At 43.4% G+C, this 26,889-nt stretch overlaps 1 protein-coding gene across 2 annotated transcripts in view; it reads right to left on the bottom strand.

Moving 5' to 3' along the window:
* Positions 1 to 24,791, bottom strand: part of rcn1 (reticulocalbin 1, EF-hand calcium binding domain) — a 40,761-nt gene extending 15,970 nt beyond the window's left edge. Inside the window, exons 1-5 of one of the 2 annotated variants that reach the window (XM_078220933.1) lie at positions 24,658 to 24,791; positions 24,300 to 24,547; positions 14,555 to 14,748; positions 7,151 to 7,329; positions 4,092 to 4,152 (exon numbers count right to left, since the gene is read on the bottom strand). In XM_078220933.1, the coding sequence (XP_078077059.1) occupies positions 4,092 to 4,152; positions 7,151 to 7,329; positions 14,555 to 14,748; positions 24,300 to 24,520 (655 nt within the window). In that variant the 5' untranslated portion in view covers positions 24,521 to 24,547; positions 24,658 to 24,791. The remainder of the gene's footprint in view (positions 1 to 4,091; positions 4,153 to 7,150; positions 7,330 to 14,554; positions 14,749 to 24,299; positions 24,548 to 24,657) is intronic. The other variant, XM_078220934.1, reaches the window with a different exon arrangement.
* Positions 24,792 to 26,889: the final 2,098 nt, after the last annotated feature.

The following is a 26,889-nucleotide window of genomic DNA, read 5'->3' as shown; positions in this document are numbered from 1 at the left end:
GTGTCATCAGCAAATTTGCTAATCCACCCAACTATACCCTCATCCAGATCATTAATAAATATTACAAACAGCAGTGGCCCCAAAACAGATCCCTGAGGTACACCACTTGTAACCGCACTCCATGATGAATATTTACTATCAACCACCACCCTCTGTTTCCTATCCGCTAGCCAATTCCTGATCCAATTTCCTAGATCACCCCCAATCCCATACATCTGCATTTTCTGCAGAAGCCTACCATGGTGAACCTTATCAAACGCCTTACTAAAATCCATATATACCACGTCCACTGCCTTGCCCCCATCCACCTCTTTGGTCACTTTCTCAAAAAACTCAATAAGGTTAGTAAGGCACGACCTACCTGCCACAAAACCATGCTGACTATCACCTATCAATTCATTACTCTCCAAATAACTATAAATCCTATCCCTTATAATTTTTTCCAACATCTTGCCGACAACAGAAGTGAGACTCACCGGTCTATAATTCCCGGGGAAGTCTCTGTTCCCCTTCTTAAACAATGGGACAACATTCGCTAACCTCCAATCTTCTGGTACTATACCAGAGGCCAACGACGACCTGAAGATCAGAGCCAGAGGCTCTGCAATCACTTCTCTTGCCTCCCAGAGAATCCTTGGATAAATCCCATCCGGACCAGGGGATTTATCTATTTTCAGACCCTCCAGAATATCCTGCACATCCTCCTTATCAACTGTAATACTGTCTATTCTACTCCCTTGCAACCCAGTGTCCTCCTCAGCTATATTCATGTCCCCTTGCGTGAACACCGAAGAGAAATATTGGTTCAATGCTTCACCAATCTCCTCCGGTTCCACACATAACTTCCCTCTGCCATCTATAACTGGCCCTAAACTTGCCCTAACCAACCTTCTGTTCTTGACATACCTATAGAACGCCTTAGGATTCTCTTTAACCCTATCCGCCAAAGTCTTCTCATGTCCCCTTTTAGCCCTTCTAAGCTCGCTCTTCAACTCCCTCTTAGCCAATCTAAAGCTTTCTAGTGCACTACCCGAGTGCTCACGTCTCATCCGAACATAAGCCTCCTTTTTCTTTTTAACCAACAAAGAAACTTTTTTGGTGCACCACGGTTCCCTAGCCCTACCAATTCCTCCTTGCCTGACAGGGACATACCTATCACAGACTCGCAGTAGCTGCTCCTTGAAAAAACTCCACATGTCGGACGTTCCCAGTCCCTGTAATCTCCTAGTCCAACCTATGTTTCCTAATTCTCTCCTAATAGCCTCATAATTACCCTTCCCCCAGCTAAAACCACTGGCCCGAGGTTCATGCCTATCCCTTTCCATCACTAAGGTGAACGTAACCGAATTGTGGTCACTATCACCAAAATGCACACCAACTTCCAAGTCTAGCACCTGGTCTGGCTCATTTCCCAGCACCAGATCCAATATAGCCTCACCTCTAGTTGGCCTGTCTACATACGGAGTCAAAAAACCTTCCTGCACGCTTTGAACAAAAACTGACCCCTCTAACGAGCTAGAGCTATAACAATTCCAGTCAATATTAGTCAAGTTAAAATCCCCCATAACAATTGCCCTATTACTTTCACTCCTAAGCAGGATTGACTCCGCAATCCTTTCCTCAACCTCTCTAGAACTTTTAGGAGGTCTATAAAAGACTCCCAACAGGGTGACCTCTCCTCTCCTATTTCTAATCTCCGCCCATACTACCTCAACAGATAAGTCCTCATCAAACCTCCTCTCTGACACTGTGATACAATCTCTGACCAATAATGCTACCCCTCCCCCTCTTCTACCTCCTTCCCTACTTCGACTAAAACATTTGAACCCCGGGACCTGCAGCATCCATTCCTGCCCCTGCTCTATCCATGTCTCTGAAATAGCCACAACATCGAAGTCCCAGGTACTGATCCACGCTGCAAGTTCACCCACTTTATTGCGAATACTCCTGGCATTGAAGTATACACATTTCAAACCCTGCTCCACCCCACCTCTGCAATGCCGTGCATTGCAGTCCCCATCCATGCATCCCTCACTTTCAGCCCCACTACTCAGGATCCCTCCCCCCCCCCGAATCAGTTTAAACCTCCTTGCATGGCCTTAGCAAATTTACCCCCCAGGATATTGGTCCCCTTCTGATTAAGGTGTAGACCATCCTTCTCATAGAGGTCACACCTTCCCCAGTACGAGCCCCAATTGCTTAAGTACCTGAACCCCTCCCTCCTGCACCATCCCCTCAGCCATGAATTCAAACCTTCCCTCTCCCTATTCCTCTCTAAACTATCCCGTGGTACAGGCAAGAGTCCAGAGATAACCACTCTGTCAGTCTTGGCCTTTAGTTTCCACCCCAACTCCATAAATCCCTGCCTAATATCCCCTTCCCCTATCCTCCCTATGTCGTGTGTCCCCACATGTACAATAACTTGTGGTTTATCTCCCTCCCCCCTAAGAATCCTGAATACCCTGTCAGACACATCCCGGACTCCAGCCCCTGGTAGGCAACACACCAACCCTGAGTCTCACCCCATCTGTAACTGCAATATTATATTCTGCACCCTCTCCTTTCCTTCTCCCCTATGTGCTCTGTGAATGGTATGTTTGTCTGTAGAGCACGCAAGAAACAATACTTTTCACTGTATCCCAATACATGTGACAATAATAAATCAATTCATTCTTTAAATGCACTGACCACACTGGTAGTGAATTTTGGCAAATCAAGTCCTTAATAACTTACTTATTAATGCACAACATTTCTGTATTTGTGTCTGAAGGCATTTGTATTCACGAGAGCTATTGGATTCACACTGAATAAACAGTCCACCAGAACAGGCTTCTAAACATTAAAAATCCCTCAGTTTTACTGAGAAATATTTTCATTCTTTGATTTATTATTGTCACATGTATTAGTATACAGTGAAAAGTATGGTTTCTTGCTCACTATACAGACAGAGCATGCCGTTCATAAAGAAGGAAAGGAGGGACTGCAGAATGTAGTGTTACAGTCATAGCTAGGGTGCAGAGAAATTCGGGTACAAATGTGTGATTATCACTTGTATTTCATGAAGTTAGTAAATAAGTCAGTTTGCATTCAGTCATGAAAGCAAAATGTACATTTTACTTATTTAGCAGTTGTCTAAGGATGATGTCTTTATAATGATGCTGGAATATACATAGAATGCTGCAGCAGAGAAGAGTGTTGTTTGGCCCATCATACCTATGCTAGCTTTTTGGAAGACCCAAGTCCTGCTTCCAAAGAACAAAGAACAGTACAGCAGAGGAAACAGGCCCTTCGGCCCTCCAAGCCTGTGCCGCTCATTGGTCCAACTAGACCATTCGTTTGTATCCCTCCATTCTCAGACTGCTCATGTGACTATCCAGGTAAGTCTTAAACGATGCCAGCGTGTCTGCCTCCACCACCCTACTTGGCAGCGCATTCCAGGCCCCCACCACTCTCTGTGTAAAAAACGTCCCTCTGATATCTGAGTTATACCTCGCCCCTCTCACCTTGAGCCCGTGACCCCTCGTGATCGTCACCTCCGACCTGGGAAAAAGCTTCCCATTGTTCACCCTATCTATACCCTTCATAATTTTGTACACCTCTATTAGGTCTCCCCTCATTCTCCGTCTCCCTGCTCCTTCCTCATGGCCCCGACTTGGCTTTCCTTTTGGTGATACACATTCAATTTCCTTTTGAAAACTGCTGCTGAATCTGCTTCCATCAACCTTTCATGTGAGGTTTTCCAGATCGCGAGTCACTGTGTTTAAAAATAAACCTCCCGCTCACCACCATCCCCTCCCTCTCCCCAGTTTGTTTTGCCTATTGTCGGCTGCTAGACTTTCCTTCCCTCAGATTCGACTCTCTGCTTCTGCCTTTTCTTCAAGCTGTGTAGAGTTTGAAGCTTTTAAATCTCGAGTCTGTCATCTCCTCATTACTGCAGAGGGCACTGCTGCTACACCAGGGGGACCTGACACCCACACAAGGAGCTATATATTAAAAAAACAATCCTGGAAAGCTTTCCCAATGATTCTAACACACTATCAGAAAATAACAAATGGGGCAAAGTACGTGATTCGAAAGGCATTGTTCCTTACCGATGTACTCATCCTCATCAACAAATCCATCTTCATTCTTATCGATGTCTTCAAGTGTTTCCTAGTAATAAGAACACTTTGTAAGTAGAGTTACCCAAGCTTTAGATCTGCTGTTTTCACATCACCTTATGTAGCTTGGTGTCAAATTTTATTTGATAACCTTCCTGTGAAGCACCGAGGGAGGTTTCGCCACATTAAAGCCGCTATACAAATGCAAGCTGTTGTTGTTGTTTCCGGCCAATGAAGTGTAGTGGCATTGTAATGTGGGAAACACAGCAGCCCATTTGTATACAAAGATCCCACAAACAGCAACGTGACAATGACCGGGTCATCTGTTTTCAGGTGCTGCTGACAGATAAACACTGTCCAGGAAACTGGGCAAAGATCCCGGCTCTGTCGCACTGCTTAGACAGTTGTAACGCCAGACAGAAAAACACACTGACCTTCACCGTCCCTTTGGAATCGCCCTTGGGTTACAGCCCTTCTCATCCAACACAACAGCGGGCAAACATTTCAACATTAGCAGCCGAAAGGCAGAGCAGGACATTGGCAACCCTACTCTAGTGCTCTGCTGCTGCCTTACAGATAGCTACAGCGCACGCTTCAAGGTATCCACAGGGTCATGATTCCTTGTATGATAGGAATTCCCAGCACCCACTGGAGAACTGCATTTCTTATTTATTGGCACACTTTTATGTCCCCTAATTTAACACTCCTTAGAATCTCGGCTCACACTTAGCTTTTCATGCTCCTTTCTTCCTATAAGTGTTAATGCTGAACCAGTTCAGCGCCAACAATTCCTGCAGTGGGCGAGACCAGGAACTTTATCCCCAAGTCTTTCTTTTCCAGCTCCATATACCAGACAATCCTCTCTCTATAGGACTGACTGTTCCCAGAAGTCTATTACTCAACCCCACGAACAGTATATTTTCCCTCCCATCTCCCATGCCTGCTGAATCTTAAGCCACCTTTCACCCCACACTTGACTTTGTGCTTTCACTTTCACCACCAGCAAATACATATTGCTTGAGCCAAATGCACAAAGGTTCTTGTCATATAAATGCACTTAAAATGCATTTGAAAATCAATGGCTTGCAATGCGTCCAAATTTGGCGAGATGAATCCAAATAAGAATGAGAGTTTAGATGTGGTATGAAGCTTAACTCATCTGTACATGTAACAATGCAAATTATTCGACCCAACTACAAGTCATTCTTTCTCTACATAAGTCACCTCTGCAACACTTGTGATTATCTTTTGGGCCTAAGGATCATTGGTTATAATAAAGAAAATGGTCTTGTTTACAATTTGGGGAATTGCAATACAAGGAAGTGCCATTATTACGTAGCAAGAATGTCCTCAGCAGTAAAGGAGCTTTATTACACTCCTGGATATGCCTTAATGCTCCCAACAGCCTAACCTGCCTGGATTAATCAACTCACTAGCTTTAAATATTACATAAAGTGTAGTAAATGTTGAAAGATCCATTAACCTCTACAGTATAAAAAGCCTTCCTATTGAATAACTGGGATCATGTGGGTGATATAAAGCAGAGAAGGAATGGTTTATATGTAGTTATCAAATAAATTCTGGGCAAAACTCTAAAGTTTATCATCTAGCCAAACTAAAGTTCCATCTGGTGGTCAACATCTGATGCGATGGGTCACGTGCGGACATTTACTCTAGGGTAGTAGCATGGGAATAAGACCATATGACATAGGAGCAGAAGTAGGCCAGTCAGTCCATCGAGCTCTGCCAGTCAGTGAGATTATGACTGATCAGATATGCCAATCCTCAACTTCACTTTCCTGCCTTATCCTTATAACACTTGACTCCCTTACTGATTAAAAATCTATCTCAATCTTGAACATTCTTAATGACCCAACCTCTACAACTCTCTGCGGTAATAAAAATTCCACAGATTCACTACCCTCAGAAGAAAAACCTCCTCATTTCTGTCTTAAATGTGCGAGCACTTACTTTGAGATTATACCCTCCGGTCCGCATCTAACTTAAATATCATCCTATCTTTGACTTAAAAGATAAGTTTATGTGGAAAGAATGGGAGGCAAGTAATGGCTATCACTAGCCAACACAAGGTGCCCAATTCATAAGCAGACTCAATGCCATCACTATTTAGGTTTGGTTTGGACTTTATGCTTTATTTTAAGCATATTTTAGTTTTTTGGACCCGCATGTTTGTTTCTTATCTGAGTGATACCCTTAAAAGGGCACTTGTGGTACTGGCCTCTTGTCAAGTAACACTGGGTTAACTTAGCACCATCCTGACTAGCCCAATTAAAACAGTTCCACTATGTCCTACTCCAATGGGGAGAGAGGACCAAAATGAAACAACTTCTCAGTAAGAAGTTATGGTGCAGCCCGAATCCATTGTTGGCACCTCAAAGATGAGGCTGGGGCAAAAACTGAATTATAGCAATTTTTTAAGTTTAAAGTTTAAGTTTATTTATTAGTGTCACAAGTAGGCTTACATTAACACTGCAATGAAGTCACTGTGAAAATCAATTTAATCTTAGCATCATTTTTAGCGCTCTTAAAAAAATAAGGATTTGAGATCATAGAATCCTACAGTGCAGAAGGAAGCCATTCGGCCCATCAAGTCTGCACCAACCACAATCCTACCCAGGCCCTATCCCCACAATCCCATGCATTTACCCTAGCTAGCCCCCCTGACACTAAGGGGCAATTTAGCATGGCCAATCCATCTAACCCGCACATCTTTGGACTGTGGGAGGAAACCGGAGCACCTGGAGGAAACCTACGCAGACACGGGGAGAACATGCAAACTCCGCACAGACAGTGACCCAAGCCGGCAATCGAACCCGGGTCCCTGGCGCTGTGAGGCAGCAGTGCTAACCACTCTGCCACCGTGCCGCCCCGAGATATGGAGATGGTCTTCAGGGGGTGATATTTGTTGAAAAAGAGACTCTTTCAAAGAGCTGGCACAGGCACAATGGGTTGAATGGCCTCCTTCCATGCTGCAAGCCTGTCTGATTCTATTCTCCGATCCAGAAGCAATATGGAAATTTCCGACTTACGTAAACAACAATTTCCTTCATGTGCTCAAACTCCTCCGGATGAAGAAAGGCTGTGAACTCCTCCCTGGTGGCCACCATGTCTCCATCTAGATCTGCAGCATGGAATCTCCGCTCATCTCGAGGAAGCATCTTCTTAAAACTGAGTTGATCTGCTGCATCCTGAAACTCTTCCGGGTTCTCTAGAAGGTCCACAAAATGCCAAGTTCTAAGTGAATGAGTTGTTGCAATCCTGACCTACCCCACAATCTGCACAGCCATAGTCTTCCAATGGCATTTAAAGTTACAAGCACATTGACAATTCCAATGTTTTGCCACAGTTACATTAGAACTCAGTGCTAAACAAAGTAGATTCAGAATCACCTATACATTAGAATCATACTGCAGCAGTCCCTTAATGAAGTCCATTATTATTTTATTCAAAAAGTAATACTTTTCCCAGGATGGAAGTGATCAGGTGTCCAGGATGCATCATGTGACACATTGCCATGGTTGGCGGTGCACCTTATGTGCTTAAATGGTTAAAAAATTTTGAAAAGCAAAGGTCATCTTTTGCTGAGATTGACTAGCATGAAGTTTTTATTTATCTTTTACAGTCACCCATCAACTCAATGGGTGTGGCCAAACCAAAAGGCTCTGACCAGATAGGAAACTGTGGTGACAGCTACGTCCACATCACAGGCTATAAAACAAAACTAATTTCTAATTATACCTCTTTGGTTACTGAAAATGAAGGGCTGTGGCTTCCAAATTTGGAGAGAGTATCAAATCTATAACCCGTAATGATGCACATTTCCTCAAGTAAGGACAAGAAAAGCAATCAGAAAATCCAAACCATGCCATTGTTATGTCAATTGCAGGATTTATGGACATAATTTTGTTTTATTCATTTGTGGGTCATGGGTGTTGCTGGCTGGTCTGCATTTATTGCCCATCCCTTGTTGCCCTTGAACTGAGTGGCTTGCTCGGTCATTTCAGAGGGTAGTTGAGAGTCAATCACATTGCTGTAGTTCTGGAATCAGGCCAGACCAGATAAGGATGGCAGATTTCCTTCCCTAAAAAGACATTAGTGAACCAGATGGGTTTTTCTGACAATTGACAATGGTTTCACGGTCGTCAATAGATTCTTAATTCCAGATATTTTTTACTGAATTCAAATTCCACCATCTGCCGCGACGGGATTCGAACCCGGATCCCCAGAACATTAGCTGAGTTTCTGGATTAATAGTCGAGCAATTATACCACTGGGCCATTGCCTCCCCTAGATGCAAAGAGAACTCAAAATGTACCAAGGAGTGTAATAATTATCCCCTACTGCACACTGTATTGCAAAACAATCTGTTAGCAATATAGAAGACTTCTTTGCAAATTCATTGAAATGAACAGAAATAACATTCAAGACAGATGGTTATTCACAATCAACCATTTTATACTATCCCAGAAAGTCAAAATTACCGCCCTAACCAAACCAGATTCCCTGTACCAAACTACAGATTGTATTTTTGCATTTCAGATTAATGAAATCATCTTTCTTTTTGAAATAAGAAAACTTTTATATCATTTAACTTCCAGTAGAAGTTCAGAGAAGGTTTTCTACTTAGAGAAATCTTGAGGTCAGAAAAACATGTACTAAAACTAGTCAGTAATATGTTGTAGTCCTCCTTTTGAAGTTTGCTAATCTATCAAATCACCTGAATTTGTGCATTTTTGATTTTTGCTTCATTCAAACTCATGGGATTGTAGACGGCAGTCCAGACAAAGCACAAAGTAGAAAATGTTTTCAATCTTGACATTTGACGGAATAATAGATATTTTTCTGTCACCTTATTGCTGAATAGAAGTGTATGAATGGAGTGATACAATTTGAATATAGAGCAGAAATAACTTGAAGTTATAGTCAGTGCTTTTCTCAGTATCAGAACAATTCTCACTTATGAGGGCTCTCTCGAGGAACATCTGACACAGTGTTGGAATATCACGAGGCTGGCTGAGGTCACCAACAGCAGCAACATCAAGTGCCTTGCTGGGACCCTAACCTCTAGACCAGAGATGGGCAAGTCATTTAGGTGTCAAAAGATAAAATGGGGTTAACCGGCATTAATAATCGGACCATTGTTTGCAAATTGGATGCAGTTTTCTGGTGACAGGTTTGATTCCTCCACACTAGAATTATTTAAGGTGTCCCACTTAATTTGTACTTACGATATTCCTTGTTCAAAACCACACTGAGATCAACAGTTATCTCATAGAAAATGTTGATGGTTAAAAACACAGCCAGGAAACACTGATGGATTATTTAAATAATAGCAGCTTAATATTAGCTCAATTGAAATTTTGGTTGGGATTTTCCAGTCCCGCCCACCCCAACATGGGTGGGACTGGAAGATTTGGCAGACCAGCCAAAGGTTCGTTGAGTTTGGTTGGGAATTTCCGATCCTGTGCTGGACGGGAGCAGAAAACCCTGGCCCTTATATCCACTGATTGTTGGCATCTTTAAATAGCCCTACGCTGAAAGAACGCCAGAAAATCCATAAACAATGAATTGAACCCAAAAGTCAAAATAACAAAGTACAAGCATAAAGGAAGAGAAATGGCCATTCAGCCCAATTAAGTATTTATACTAACCCAATGACCTTAGCTCAACCTCCAACTATATTTGGGACATCTTAAAAGTATTTCCTTTACTATTCTCCCCTTTATTTTATGTTGATGTAATATTCCAGGCACGTCATTATCATTCTCAAGGTGTGGGCATTGCTGTCAAGGCCGGCAGCTATTGCTCATCCCCAAGTGCCCTCAGAAGGCAGTGATGGGCCTTCTTTCTGAACTGTTGAAGTCCATCTGGTGAAGATGCTTTAGTAAAAAGTCTCACAACACCAGATTATAGTCCTGGTGAGTCACTCACCTGATGAAGAAGCAGCACTCCGAAAGCTCGTGATACCAAATAAACCTGTTGGACTTCAACCTGGTGTTGTGAGACTTCTTACCGTGCCCACCCCAGTCCAATTCCGGCATCTCCACATCAAAGATGCTTTAGGTAGGGGGTTCTTGGATTTTGACCAGGCAACAATGAGGGAGCAAGGATATATATACAGGTCAGGATACTGTGTGACTTGGAGGCAAACCAGGGGTCATGTTCCCAAATGTCTGCTGACACTGTTCTTTCAGATAATAGGGGTCAGGGGTTTGAGAAGTGCTGCTGAAGGAGCCTTGGCAAGTTGCCGCAGTGCATCTTGTAGATGGCACAGCCTGCGGTCAGTGATCAAGTGTGATGGAGGGGACGAATGTTTAAGTCACTGGATCGGATGCTGATCAGGTGGATTGCTTTGTCCATTTGGATCACTTAATATTCTGTAGGGAGGTGTCATGGTAACTTTCTCTTTGGAAGCAGAGTTGCTCTAATTCATTTGAACTTCCATGCTACAAAAATAAAGCAGCCTTCTGTTATGCGCCACTGTGACCCGAGGATCACTTAAAAAATTGGCACCTAAATACTGATAGTAATGTTATTTTCATTTAAACTTCAATAATATTCTTGTAGAAATACTTAAAAAGGGAAAAAGATTATCCACATTTCATTTTTTTTTAAAAGACTGCATGAAAATAAATATTACATTTGTATTTTGGATGTTTCCAGTATGAGTTGAGAGTGCCAAGTAGTTCAAATTGGCTATGTCATTTCAAATCCAAACCAGCTAGCTGTAAAGTTATGCACAGAGACAATGGAAAAGGATCAGTCGACGGGCTGTTCCTTCAACAAAACGGATCTGCTCAGATTTTGTTCTTTTCCCCAGCAATCTACCCTCGTGCATAAAACAGGCTGGGATTGTAACTGCTGGAGGATTCCAGGAGTACGATCGATGCCATAACTCCAGCTAGTGCTGTGGGTACAAAATTGCCCTCGCATGGACATACTGCAGCCGTATGGTGATAAGGAAAGAAAATATCGTGGGCAATCCTTTTCAAAGAAGAACTGATAGCCGCCATGTCCTATTAAATTCCTAATGAAAGAGTATCCTTTCTAACTGATAAAAATAAATTAAGTGGCAGGAGGGTGGACATTTTTACTGATTACAGGCCAAGAAATTACTGCTGATCACATTAGCGGAGGAATGTTTAACAAGTAATGAATTCCTCAGTCCTCTATGTTAACACAGGCATTACTCATTTATTTCCCAGTGGTTAATATGCGGTTTGAATAGCGGACAGAGCATTGTCACAAGAACTCATCAGGCATTCACCTGCTAACATTGTCCAACTTTAGACACTAATAATAACATTTGGGAATTTTTACTCCTGTTTCAGTGACTGCTTTGTGCACATTCCGAACTTCAACACACAGAGGTCTCCATTGATGTTAATTGTGTTCCCAAGGGGAGATGATGGCCTCGTGGTATTAGCACTAGACTATTAATCCAGAAGCTCAGCTAATGTTCTGGGGACTTGGGTTTGAATCCCGCCATGACAGATGGTGGAATTTGGATTCAATAAAAAAGAAAATCTGGAATTAAGGATTTACTGGTGACCATGAAATCATTGTTGACTGTCAGAAAAACCCATCTGGGTCTCTAATATCCTTTAGGGATGGAAATCTGCTGTTCTTACCTGGTCTGGCCTACATATGACTTCAGAGCCACAGGAATGTGGTTGACTCTCAACTGCCCTCTGAAATGGCCGAGCAAGCCACTTGGTTCAAGGGCAACTAGGGTCAGGCAATAAACGCTGGCCAGCCCCAGCAACGCCCATGTCCCATGAATGAATTTTTTTTAAAAGTGACACCGTGGTGGTTTGCACACACTTATGCTCGCTTTTTAAAAAAGAAACTCCCGATTTAGTAAGGGAAACCATTAATCAGATTTGGCGAATGTGGCTTTTAGCATTTCAGAGTGACGGTAGATGAACTGAGAGATACAGCTACACTGACAAGACCAAATTCCAACATAAGTCACAGCCAAACAGATCCAAACCTTTGAGGAGAACGGAGTCAAAATATGAAACTTGCAAACAATGGAGACTTTAACTGACTCTTAACCAAGTACGTGTAAAGCATCTGAACACAAACTTCCAGCATTGAGGATATTATTTTAGTTCTCAAAGACAAAATTCAAAAGGGGCGGAAAATAGCATCTGTGCCAAATTAGCTTTTGGCATTGTTTGTACGAATAATAGCGAGGGCCCTCAGTTATGTTGAGAGAATGGAAAACTGCTCTCCTTAGAGCGGAGAAGATTAAGGAGGAATTTGGGATGGAGGTGTTCAAAATGTTGAGGGTTTTTTGATACAGTAAATAAAGAGAAACTGCTTCCAGTTGCAAAAAGGTTGGTAACCAGATATCGCATATTTGAGTAATGAGCAACAAAACCAGAGGGGAGATGAGGAGAATTGGCTTTCTGCAAAAGTTATTTTGATCTGCAATGCACGACTTGACAGGGTGATGGATTAATAGTTGAAAAATGAGAAAGTTGCAGTTACAGGGAAAGAGCAGAACAGCAGAGTGCTTGCACAGACCAGATGGGCTGAATGGCCCCTTTTTATTTTCAGATTGCATCATTTAAAATTTGGACTCATTTTATATAATATTAGGAATCTAATGTTTGCACAGATTATTTGTAAACATTTAGAAATAGGAATTGCTGCACCCACAATTACAATGGAACCAGCCTATCTTCAGGAAGTGTAGTGGAGGACATGCCTCTGTCTACATCAATGGGGACAAAGTAGAAATGGTCTTGATACAAAAGTCTGACGTTACATACCAACTGACTCAAGAACAGTTTCTTCCCTGCTGCCATGAGACTTTTGAATGGACTGACCTTATATTAAGTTGATTTATCTCAAGACTCTAGCTATAACTGTAACACTACATTCTGGACCCTGTCCTTTCCTTCTCTATGTACAGTATGCTTTGTCTGTATAGCGCAGAAAAAAAAATACTTTTCACTGTCTACTAATATATGTGACAATAATCAATCAAATCAAATATCTAGACTTGCCACACATTTGGCGGGATTCCACCCGAAGTGGATGTCAATGACGTTTTGCGTTGTTCACCGGCCACACTGCCAGGGAACCTGCCACAGGGGTGGGGGTGGGGGGGGTTGCCTTCGGCGGGACCGGATGATTTTGCCAGTGGGAAGCGCTGGAAAGTTTCGCCCTTTTTATAACTTCCTGCTGGATGGACCATAGCCACTGGCTGTAGGTGTAATTACAGCATGACAGTGATTTACAATGGAAATATAAGAGTAATGGCAAAATAGATGGTTTTAGTTTGAATTATGTGGATGCATTCTGGTCTAATTACCTTTACACCTATCTCCTCTCCCTTCTCCCCACTCTCTACTCTTATTTTCCCTGAATTTACTGTTGGATCACTGAGGGTGACAGTACAGAACATCAGGCCAGCTTCCCATTATACAGCCCCACCCAACTGTTATGAATCATAGAATCCTTACAGTACAGAAGGAGGCCATTCGGCCCATCAGCCTGCACTGACAACAATCACAGCCTATTCCCGTAACCCCACACATTTACCCTGTCAATCCCCCTGAAACTATGGTCAGTTTAGCATGGCCAATCCACTAACCCACACACCTTTGGACTTATTTCCATTAATCCAACAATCCAGAAACTTTCATATTTGCTGTTTGTCCCCATGATGAATTAAATGTTGCAACTTGCTGTGCTGAAACACTCACCAATGTCTTTATTATCTCTAGATTGTATTATTCCAATGCACTCTCGACCAGCCTTCCATCTGCCCACCATAAACGGGAGACCATCTGAACTCTGGTGCCAATATCCTAACTTGCACCAAGTTCTGTTCACCGATTGCCCTCAGCTCGCTGTCCAAGACTGGCTCTCAGTTTAGCAATGCCCTAATTGCAAAATTTTCATCCTTTTTTTCATCTTGCCATGGCCTCACCCCTCCCTGTCTCTGTATCATAGAATCTCCTCCAGCCTCACAATCCTCAGAAACATTTGCGCTCATCTAATTCTGGCCTCTTGAGGATTTGTAATTTTAATCTCGCCATCAATGGTGGCCAAGTTTCAGCTGACCTGAGCCACAAGCTCTGGAATTTGCACCCAAAATCTTTCTGCCTCTCTTACCCGCCTCCTCTCCTTTAAGCTTCTCCTTAAAACCTACATGTTGGACCAAGCATTTGACTTCTGACCTAATATCTCCTCGTAAGGTCAGTGTCTAATTTTGTTTTATTACTTTAAAGGCAGTGGATAAATATGACTTGTTGTGAGATTTGAACACCTGACCTCTGGGCTGCTCAGTCCAGAACTATAACCACCACCATCTATTGTACTCCTTTAATGTAAATATTGTAAACTTGATATTTACCACATCCTCAGACAGTATCATCAGATTAACAGACTGGAGTATTGGACCAGTATAGACATACCAAGGTAGTAGCCATATGTTGCTTTTTTGTATTCTTCCCAGGAAATTTTGTTGTCTTTGTTCAGGTCATAGTCCCTCCACACTTTTGCTACATTTTCATAAATATAACGTTTCTGCACCCGTATAATCCATGCCTTCAGCTCTTCAGTGGTCACGTACTGATCCTGGTTATCATCTATTCGTTCTACAATCTTTCTGCAAAAACACACAAAACATTTGTACACATTCGCTGACAATCAACATCTATGTCAGTAATGTAATCGATTGTGAAGTTCTGCCTCTGGCATAGACTCACGCTGATCTATGATTCAATGTAACGAGAGTCTATGTTATGCTCAGTCAGGAGATTGTGCTTTCTACAATGACTTCCACTTGTGATACTCCAAAGACTCTGAATGATGGCATCAGGCAACTTGGTCAAATGTACTTTGAGCCTCAAGGGACTTGTGGTATGAAGGCACTACACCTGTTTTGAGGGGAGGTGTTGGCATAGTGGTATTGCCACTGGACTAGTAACCCAGAGATACTGGACAATACTCATGGCAGATGGTGAAATTTGAATTCAATTAAAAAATCTAGAATTAAAAGTCTAGTGATGATTATGAATCCATTGCTGATTGCCGTAAAAACCCACCTGGTTTGTTAATGCCCTTTAGGGGAGGTAGTCTGCTCTCCTTACCTGGTCTGGCCTACAGATCCACAGCAATGTGGTTGACTCTTAAAATGCCCTCTCAAAGCCTAGCAAGCCCCTCAGTTCAAGGACAATTAGGGATGGGCAATAAATGCTGATCCAGCCAATGGCACCCCAATCCCATGAATGAATGAAAACCTGAGTGAAAGTGAACATCTGAGGGATACAGCCATTACCAGACCATTGGCCACATAGATACAGGATCATCTTAGGAACCGATTTTGTGTTGCTGTATTTACAGTAACTAGGGAGTGAAGATTTTTCTTTTAGTGAAAGATACCATTTATAGCTCTGTTTTAGTAGAAAAATATGAAATAGTATGAAAACATTATAATCCAATACAAGCTTTGATTCAACCAAACAGCACACTCTAGACAAGATCTGAAAACATGAAGAGTGCTAAATTTCTCTTTATCACTTCCGATGAAAACAAGGACAAATAAAAAGTTGTGGATGCAACAACAACCTATTTATAGTAAAATTCCCCAAGGCACATCACAGGAATGTTAACAAGATTCAACACCAAGTCACATAGCGATATTAGCCCAGGTGACTAAAATCTTGGTCAAAGAGGTAGGTTTAAAGAACAATTTTAAATGAGGAGAGAAATGGAGGTGTTGAGGAAGGGAATTCCAGGTGTTAAGACCGAGGCAGTTGAATTCCATCAATGGTGGAGGGTTTAAAACAGTGATGGGTAACCGAGGCCAGTTGAGTAGGCCGCACGAGTGACCTTCCTGCATCTCAGTGGCCGCAAGATTGAAATCAGATTTGCTCACTAATCATGACCCCATGAATAAGATTAAATACATTTAAAACATGCCAAATATTTCATAAACCAGCAAAGAGATTTGCTAATAATATTATGAATAAGGGAGCAAGAGGAAGATATGTGCTTAGAGGTGCAGTGAAAGGCTAGAGTACTTAATGAGTACTTTGCATCATTGTTTACTGAGGAAGAGGATGCTGATAAAATATTAGTAGAAGCAGAAATGGTAGCTGCTCGACCGAGTCTTTGGCAGGTGACGAGGAAACCAACAGGAGGGAGAAACCAAATTGACTTTGTCCTCACCAACCTGCATGTTGAAGATGCAACTGTCCATGTGAGTATTGGTAAGAGTGACCACTGCATAGTCTTTGTGGAGATGAAGACCTATCTTCACATTGAGTATACACTCCATTGTGTTGTTCGGCACTATGCTAAATGGGATAGATTTCAAGCAAACCTAGCAACTCAAACCTGGTCATCCATGAGGCACTGTGGGCCATCGGAAGCAACAGAATTGTATTGAACCACAATCTGTAACTTCTTGGCATGGCATTTCCCCCATTCTACCACTGCAAGCTGGTGTTCATCTCTGGGTTAATGAAGAGTGCCGCATCAGGCATACCTAAAAATGAGGTGCCAACCTGTGAAACAACAAAACATGACCACTTGTGTGCCAAACAGCAAGTGATAGACAGAACTAAACAATCTGACAGCCAATGGATCAAATCCAAGCTCTGCTGTCCTACCACATCCAGTCATGAATGGTGGTGGGCAATTAAACAACAAATTGGAGGGTGGAACTCCACAAATATCCCGATCCTCAATGATGGGAAATCCCAGCACATCAGTGCAAAGGGAAATCTGAGACATTTACAACCATTGTCAGCCAGAAGTGACAACAAGGAGTCCTAGAAAACCTGGAGTCAATGGGAACCTGGAGGAACCGCTCCACTGGTTGGAAAGGCAAACAGATTCCTGGAATGTCAGCCAAAGCCTGTCGAAATACCAGAGGCCCAGGCAAAACATTGTTTGATTGACAGCTCTGGATCTCTGATCTAAGCTGTCAAATTCACAATGTTTATTTACACAAAATAAAGAGGTTTCAAATGCTTTGAGTTTCTCTAATTGATACTTTAAGGGGTCTGGATGATTGACAGTTTAATTGGACTGTCGTAAAAAGTTTTGCTTTGATAAATTGAAAAGTCATCAATAAATTACTTTTTAAAAAACCTTTTTTAAAAACACATCCTACTTTCACAATAGCATTCACTGCTTCAATGCAGTGTATAGTGGGAGTATAGGCATGGAAGTGAAATAGCTTGGCATTGGGGACAAGAGGGCCCAAGGAGTTATTTGAGGGGTATACCTTGGCATGGGGGACATGAGCAGACATAGGGGTTGAATGGGGGCAATGGGGAGGGGGTTGGTGAGAGCTGGAAGGTCTTTCTGCTTTTATAAAACTGGGATGAAATCCCACAGCATCAAAGCAGGCCTTTTGAGCAGCCCAACCCGGTAGTCCCTGACGCTGCCTCCAAACTTGTCCCTGGGTCGGCTGGCCAGATGGGCAACTTGCATCCACCACAATGAAAATCCTGTCCTTGCAGATACTTTTTTTCCAATTCAGATTGGCTGATCCAGAAATTTTCCTGACTCCTGCTACCCACCGAGAATGGAAATCCAGCCCTATAATCACCATTGCTTCACTGTGGCTGAATGAAAATTCTTGAATCCCTTCCGATCAGCGCTGCGGGTGCACCTAACCCACACAGACAGCAGCGGTTCAAGAAGGTGGCACTCACCACCATCTCAGTGACAATTAGAGATGGGGAATAAATGCCGACTTAGCCAGCAACACCCACATCCTGCGAGAGAATATATTTTTTAATACATCATGAATGGTGGTGGGCAATTAAATGAGGCTCCACAAATATCCCCATCCTCAATGATGGGAGAGCCCAACACATTAGCGCAAAGGGAAAGCTAAGACATTTGCAACCATTTTCAGCCAGAAGTGGCACCAAGGAACCGTCGAAAACCTGGAGTCAATGGGAATCTGGAAGAAGCATGGCCACATTTTGTGCCGTCAACATCTATGGTGCTCAGAGAAAGGGGAGATTATGTCATTGGTCTTCAACTGCATCGAGTTGGCAAGGAATAGATTTTGAATAAATCCATGGAAGGCTAGAAAATTTGCCGAGTATCAAAATGCATACCCAAAGATTTGTAAAACTGCAGAACACAACTGAAAGCACCGATACATAAATGGTGTATGATGTAAATAAGTATTTTTCAAGCAGTGCAAAAGAAGTCAGAGTTAGCAACATGGAACTAAAAGTAGGTATTAAAGAGCTTTACATTCTGACAGGGAATTAGCTGATTACTGTAACCTAATACATACAACACTAAGTCTCTCAGTGCTGAATAATCAGAGTGCATATCACATGTGTCATAAGAATATCTTGCTATACTGGTACCATACTTCTAACTGGAGGCTCATGTTTCAATCTTCTTCTAGTCTAGGTGTGGCACAGTTCAGCAGCAGGTATTGGAGCAAGTGCTCTATTTCGAAGGGTGGCCCAAGTTTAAAATACATGAATTCAGAACCTTTAGTGCTTCATCTGGGGGCGGCACAGTGGTTAGCACTGCTGCCTCACAGCGTCAGGGATCCAGGTTCAATTCCCAGCTTGGGTCACTGTCTGTGCGGAGTCTGCACATTCTCTCTGTGTCGGCGTGGGTTTCTTCCGGGTGCTCCGGTTTCCTCCCACAGTCCAAAGATGTGCAGGTTAGATGGATTGGTCATGCTAAATTGCCCCTTAGTGTCAGGGAGACTAGCTAGGGGAAATGCATGGATGGGATTGTGGTCGGTGCAGACTCGATGGGCCAAATGGCCTCCTTCTGTACTGTAGGATTCAATGATTCTATGATCTGCATTACAACCATGGCATTGCAGTTCAACGTTGCATTGACCCTTCAGCAAACAGGTTAAATCTAAATACATTGCCAGACTGGACTCCAGAACAATGTGGGATGGGACCCCCCATTGGACGACCTCACCCTACTTTGTTCTTAACTAAAGTCAGGTTTACACCAGGTGACTTGCACCATAGACTTCAATCTAGGGACTGGCTATCACTAAGTAGGTAGTTCTAGCAGAGAAAACATGCACACATGCACAGTGCCAAGTTTTTAAAAAATCAGGTGTAGGTTGTAACCACAACAACATGAAGGCAGGCTCTCACCACCTCTTCTGGTCCCTCACAAAAAAAAAGTGCCTGCTTCCAATATAAATATACTGCAAAATGACGTACAATCAAACAACTGCTTTCCACAGAATACAAACCTGGATAGCATCCCAAGATGTGCAGGTTTGAATAATTAGCCATTATAAACATGTGGAGTTACAAGGATAGGGTGGGTGAGTGGACCTGGATGAGATTACTCTGTAAGAAGTTTAACAACACCAGGTTAAAGTCCAACAGGTTTATTTGGTAGCAAAAGCCACACAAGCTTTCGGAGCTCCAAGCCCCTTCTTCAGGTGAGTGGAGAAGAAGGGGCTTGGAGCTCCGAAAGCTTGTGTGGCTTTTGCTACCAAATAAACCTGTTGGACTTTAACCTGGTGTTGTTAAACCTCTTACTGTGTTTACCCGAGTCCAACGCCGGCATCTCCACATCATGAGATTACTCTGTCAGGGGTCAGTGCAGACTTGATGGGCTGGCTGGCATCTTTCTGCACTGTAAGATTCTACGATTCTATGAATTATGGAATGGTTATAACACAGAAAGAACCATTCAGCCCATCATATGTGTGCCAGTTCTTTGTTAGTTGTGCTTCTCTGTCCTTTCCCCATAGCCCTAAAACAACATTTTGTTGCAGATAGTAAACAATACGCTTTGGAAGGCCAGGATTGAATCTGTCTCCACCACCTTCTCAAGGCAATGCTTTCCAGGTGCAAACAACTGAGAAAGATTTTTCCTCATGTTGCCTTTGGGTCTTTTGCCACTCACCAAATAATCAGGTGCCCTCGGATTTCCAATCCTTCCACCAACACAAACACTTTCTCCCTATCCACTGTGTCCAGATACATCAACCTTCTCTTCTCCAAGGAGAACAGCCCAAGCTTCTCCAGTCTAACCATATAACTAAAGTCCCTCATTTGTGGGATCATTCTCACACATCTTGTCTGCATCCTCTGTAATGGCATCCTGAAGTGTGTTGCCCAGAATTGGATACATTACACTAATTCAGGCCAAATCAGTGTTAAAAAGATACATCATAACGTCCTTCCTTTTGTACACTATACCCCTATATTTTCGGTAGATCTAATGTAAGGGGGAGCTATACAATAAATGGCAGAACCATCAGGAGTATAGACACACAGAGGGACCTGGGTGTACAAGTCCACAGATCCTTAAAGGTGGCAGCACAGGTGGAGAGGGTGGTGAAGAAGGCATATGGCATGCTTGCCTTTATTGGACGGGGCATAGAATATAAAAGTTGGCATATGATGTTGCAGCTGTATAGAACGATGGTTAGGCCACATTTGGAGTACTGCGTCCAGTTCAGGTCGCCACACTACCAGAAGGATGTGGAGGCTTTGGAGAGAGTACAGAGAAGGTTTACCAGGATGTTGCCTGGTATGGAGGGTCTTAGCTATGAGGAGAGATTGGGTAAACTGGGGTTGTTCTCCCTGGAAAGACGGAGGATGAGGGGCGACCCAATAGAGGTGTATAAAATTATGAAGGGCATAGATAGGGTGAACAGTGGGAAGCTTTTTCCCAGGTCGGAGGTGACGAACACAAGGGGTCACGGGTTCAAGGTGAGGGGGGCAAGGTTCAACACAGATGTCAGGGGGACGTATTTTACACAGAGGGTGGTGGGGGCCTGGAATGCACTGCCAAGCAAGGTGATTGAGGCGGACACGCTGGGATAGATTAAGACTTATCTAGATAACCACATGAACAGACTGGGAATAGAGGGATACAAAAGAATGGTCTAGTGGGCACGTGAGCAGCGCAGGCTTGGAGGGCCGAAGGGCCTGTTCCTGTGCTGTATTGTTCTTTGTTCTACTTATAAATAGGGTCTTATATATCTTAACAACCACTTTCACAATTACATTCTACTCCCCTGAATCCTCAATTCCCCCTGACCTGACCCAGCAACCTCCTTCCAGCCTTGCTAACTCCCAGCATCTGACCAGCCCCTGACCCGACAGCCCCTCCTGAACCATCCCAACTACCTGCAGACTCACCTCATCCACCTTCCACCCAACCTAACTGCCATTCTACCATCTTATCCACCTCCCATCCTGCTCATCCACAATTCTGCCCACAAGTGACCCTGCCACTTTACCCACTTGCCACACTATACAATTACCCGCTTACTTCACCCACCTGCCTATCTTTCCATCCTACCCAGTCACTCAATCACTGACGCATCCATTCATCCATCACCTGTTCGTTAACATTCACACTGAACATTTAAACATAACTTACAGCAGCTAGTGTTATTAGAAGAGGATTTAGCTTCTGTGCCGATTCTCTTTGCTGCTCCCGACATGGATTCCTCTGATGAGGGAATGCTCCAACATCAATTGGAAGTCTGGCTTTTTTTAAACGTATCCAGGTTTTATGACTGGGGGTCCCCAGGCAAGGTTCCCCAAATTTGTTATCCTGGACAAGATATCACAATTTCCTAAATTCTGGATGGAACACCCCAAATTCCTATGCCCTGAGTTAGAAGCATTGCACCCTGGCAGTGCCAAAGGGGTGGGGCCTGAAAGGAGTGAGGCCTGATGGGGGGTGGTGGTGAGGGAAGGTCCGTAGGAGGGAAAGGGGGGAATTCTGCATCGGGGGTGGGGTGGCAATTAGGGGTGGAGAGGGGTGATGTCTGTGGTGGGGGAGGTGACAGATCTCCAGTTTACTGTGTATATAACATACACGGGTGATTAGGGTGCATCAGTTGTATAATTACCCAGGATTTGTACTAAGAATTTTCTGCCCAACATTTCCTGGCTAACTGCCTGATGTTGCTGACTCAGTTGGAAACATTTTTTGGAGGTTCCCGGGGAGCAATAAAATTCCCCATCGAGAGTCAGCGCATTGGTACTTCCGCATGGTCCTGATGTGCATCCTGGATTGATAGTCCAGAGACCGGATGATCTGGTTCCTTATATTTACAACCCCTTGTTTTAGTCTCTCACAACACGTGAAAACATCGTCCCTGCGTCTAGCCCATTAATACTCAAATCAGAGATCTGTAGATTTTTGGAGACTCGGTAAATTAAGGGGATAGTGCGTGAAAGTGAAGTGGACACAGATGATCGGCCATGATCTTACTGGATGACAGTGCAGACTTAGAAGGGCCCAATGGCCAACTTGTGCCCATCAAACTCTTTCAGAATCTTAATCACCTCTCTTGGATCATCCGCCAGCCCTCTCATTTCCAGAGACAAGAACAATAATGATCGAATTTCCATACAAACATTCAAATTAGGAGCAGGAGTAGGCCATTCGGCCCCATGATCCTACTCCACCATTCAATAAGATCATGCCTGATCTGACTGTAACCTCAACCCCACATTCCCACCTACCCCGATAACCTTTCACCCCCTTGTTATTCAAGATTCTATTTAGCTCTATCTTAAAAACATTCAAAGACTCTGCTTTCACTGCCTTTTGAGGAGGAGACCCATGACTCTCAGAGAAAAAAATGCCTCCTCAACTCCGTCATGACAGGTATCATTCTGGTATCACCCTTGTAAATTCATCTGCCCCCGAAAGGATTAATTAGGTGAATTTGCAATATATTGGTAGAGCATGTTTTAGTCGAAATGTAACTTGAATTTTCTTGCTGGGGAGAGAATTCCTAAGTGGACTGTGATTCCTCTCCCACCAGTTAACTTTCAAACACAAGTTTAATAGTGGTGGGCAGTATGTTGGCGTGGCACTAAAAGCTTAAATTAATTGCAGGCAGGTTCAAAAAATTTCCAATCTACGTGGCCACATTTTATGCCTTGCAGTGTCATATGGAAACAGTGTGCAAGACTGGAAAAGGTGTGTCAGACCACCTGCAGAGATAGTGAATCAACTTTCCTGGATATCACAAAGTTCTAAGAAAACAGTCTTGTTGCAGAAGGTCGTTTGATTTTACACTAATCACTGCACATATAAACTACTGCTCCTACCATTACACAATGGCCTAGGAAATTAATGTTGATCTTCAACATATCTCCCATCCCTTGGCTTGTACTGGACTCTGTTCCTTTAACATGAAGACAGTTCTGTCAATGGCACTCCTGCTTCAAAAGATTGTGGGCTCAAACTCCACTTCAGCAAATCTAGGCTTGTACTGAGGGAGTGCTGCACTGTTAGAGGTGCCGTCGTTTGGATGAAACATTAAGCCAAGGCGCCATAGAAAGCAGGAGAGTTCTTGATTCCCGGCTTGGGTCACTGTCTGTGTGGAGTCTGCACGTTCTCCCCGTGTCTGCGTGGGTTTCCTCCAACAGTCTGAAAGACGTGCTGGTTAGGCGCATTGACCTGAATAGGCGCCGGAGTGTGGCGACTGGAGGAATTCCACAGTGGCTTCATTGCAGTGTTAATGTAAGCCTTATTTGTGACTAATAAACCAACTTTACTTTAAGCTGTTGACCTGGCCTATATTTATCTCTGGACCAACCTAATTAAGAACCATTCTCATACTGCTGCTTGTGGGAGCTTGGTCTGTACAAATTGGTCATCTCATTACCTTCCAGCAGTGGCTTCACTTCAAAGAAACTGCTCCATTAGCTGCGAAGCGCTTTCAGGACATTCTGGGGGGGTCAAAGGGGTCCTACAAATGCTGATGCTTCCTTTCTATTTACGGAGCGAGCCAGAAAGTACATGCCAGAAGCAGTTGGTGGCTGGACAGACGCCCAGTGCCACGTTTCCCTACGAAAAGGACACCAAAGACACTCACTGCCCGCTACTCTTTTGGGAATTGTGTAACAGTAGCAGCGGATCATAAAAAGAAACTTTGCAAAGGAGGAGTTTGGAAATTTGTTTTGAAGTACTGCGCTAGGATTTATAATTAACTGGAGCCACCCAGCAACATTTCAGCTGCACTTACACACTGTAAAAGTGACCAGCTCACAACGTAGTGAAGATAATCCCAATAACGCGCGGTACTGAACTGCGGCTGAGCTCCAAGCAGCTAAAGCTTGTGAAATTGGCAGCCACAGCTGGCAAGGGAATCTTGACACCCCATTTATTATCAGTCCAACTCCAGTGTCCATCCCCCCATCCTAAACTCACCGCAGCCTCTCCACGCTCTCCTCCGGGGTCAGCTGGTCGAAAGTCTTGGATTCTTCCTTGCCCAGAAAGGCCTCATGGTCATAGTGAAAGTTCTCCGTGTCGGCGTGGACCTGATCGCTCAACTCCGGTTCCTGGTGGACCCGCTCGTGTCTCAGAGTGGGCTTGGGACACACTCCGGCTATGTGGAGAAGCAGGAAATAGAACAGGCGTGGGATCCCCATGTTACAATATCTTGTAACCAATGAAACCTACAATAAAGATGCAAAGAAAAAAAAGATACAATTTTGCCAAACCTCTGTTTCATTCATTCATTCATCACAATTCATCTTCCATCGCAGAATAAATTCATCTCAAATACCTATTTGAAACAACCCCTCCCCCCACCTTGATACAGCGAGAGTTCCTTAAAAGCGCCGCACAGAAATCTGTCCCATGTAAGTTACAAAGTTATTTCAAACGCAGCCGCTGACGCCTGCCTCCGCTCCCAACACTTGCCTTTGATCCGGGGCCGAGCCACTCAACACTCGCTTTGCTTTTTTGGGCCGGCAGCGTGCGGGTTTGTTAAGTCGCTTCCGATTGGAGAGAGGGCGTATCCGTGGTGTGGGGGAAGCTTGGGGCCGCCACGTTGCAGGGCTGGAGGTGCAAATGTAACCAGGAACAACTTGTCCACGCGTTTCTTTTCGTCCATCTCTAAGATGTACATTTTTCTGTGTGGACATAGGTGTGGTCTTTATCCGACTCATGCATTTTTTAAAGAAAATATAGCAATTCATTTTAGCATGTTTTTTTTTAAAAAATGAGTGCATATCTTCACATAATGTGGAGATGCCGGCGTTGGACTGGGGTAAGCACAGTAAGAAGTCTCACAACGCCAGGTTAAAGTCCAACAGGTTTATTTGGCAGTACGAGCTTGCGGAGCGCTGCTCTTTCACCCATTCACCTGATGAAGGAGCAGCGCTCTGAAAGCACGTGATACCAAATAAACCTGTTGGACTTTAACCTGGTGTTGTGAGACTTCTTACTGTATCTTCACATGTGGGATAGTGTTCACGAAACTGGAATGGGATCCCTTCTCTTCGACAGTAATTATTGGACAGGGATCTAGACTGTTAACTTCCCCACCACAGAGGTCAAGCCAACCAGCCTATAGTTTCCTACTTTGTGTCTCGCTCCCTGAATAAGGGAGAGAGACATAAAGTAGCGTGTTTCCAATCCACCGGGACCTTACCAGAATCCAAGGAATTTTGAAACATCGCAACCAATGCATCCACTATCTCTGCAGCCACCTCCTTAATACCCTCAGGTGCAGGCCATTAGGTCCCAGAGACTTATCTGCATTTAATCCCATTATTTTATTCAGTATCTTCTCCCTCGTGATGGTTATTGCTCCAAGTTCCTCTGCAGTTTTTGGAAATCTTCATTGTTCTTTACCGCCATCTCTGCATTCCCCATTAATATCTCACCAATAATGTCCTCTAAAAGGCCAACATTTACTTTAGCCATTCTCTTCCTCTTCACATACTTATAGAAGCTTTTGGTATCTGTGTTTATGTTTTCTGCTCGTTTCTTTTCATAGTTCACCTTGGCTCTTTTGATTCTATCTTCAGTAGCTTTTTGCTGAACCTTAACATTCTCCCAATCCTCCAGCTTATCACTAGCTTTTGCAGCTTGGTGTGCCCTAGTTTTGCCTTTATGTCCTCTTTGGCTTCCCTGTCTAGCCATGGAATGTTTTTCTTCCTTTTACGATTCCTCTTCCTCTCAGGAATATACTTTCATTGAGACGTATTCAATATCTCCCTGAACATCCGTCATTGTTCCTCAACTGTCCTGCCATCAGTTATTTGAGCCCAGTTTACTTGGACCAATTCTTTCCTCAGATATGTATAATTATGTATGCCTGATGCTAAAACTGTAGTATGGCACTCTGTCTTCTCTCACTTAATCTGAATCTGAAATTCTAGCATGTTGTGATCACCCTTTCAAAGAGATCTTTAACCACATGACTATTTATCAACTCTTCTTCATTACATAATACTAAATCTAAAATAGCCTGCTCCTTGATTGGTTCCATCGCATATTGCTCTAAGAAACAATCCCTCAAACACGCTATGAAATCTCCCTCGAGGCTATCTTTGCCAATTTGATAGATCCAGTCAATATACATGTTAAAATTGCCCATGGTTACCATTGTGCCCCTCTCACAAGCCCTCATTATTTCTTGGTTTGTACTATGCCCCACTTTGGAAGTATTGCCCCTAGATGTTAGTAAGGAAGACTTTGCAGGGTTGATAGGGCTGGATTTGCTGTTGTCATTTCTGGTGCCAAAGTCGCTGCCAGGTGATCTGTCCAACTTCATTCCTTTTTATTGACTTTTAGTAGTTTGATACAACTGAGTGGCTTTTACTCTGAAGAAGATTGGTGTACCAGATGGTTTTTACAACAATCTGCAATGGTTTCATGGCCATCATTAGATTTTTAATGCCAGATTTTTAAAACTGAATTCAAATTCCAAATTCATGGCACAATTTGAACCCATGTTGCCCTTGCTCTTGGATTACCAGTCCACTATGCCACTGCCTCCCCTTATATA

The sequence above is a fragment of the Mustelus asterias genome, chromosome 9 (genome assembly GCF_964213995.1).
Source record: "Mustelus asterias chromosome 9, sMusAst1.hap1.1, whole genome shotgun sequence".
NCBI classification, from domain to species: Eukaryota; Metazoa; Chordata; class Chondrichthyes; order Carcharhiniformes; family Triakidae; genus Mustelus; species Mustelus asterias.
The sequence above is the reverse complement of the archived record's forward strand: the minus strand, read 5'-3'. Positions and strand labels throughout refer to the sequence as shown.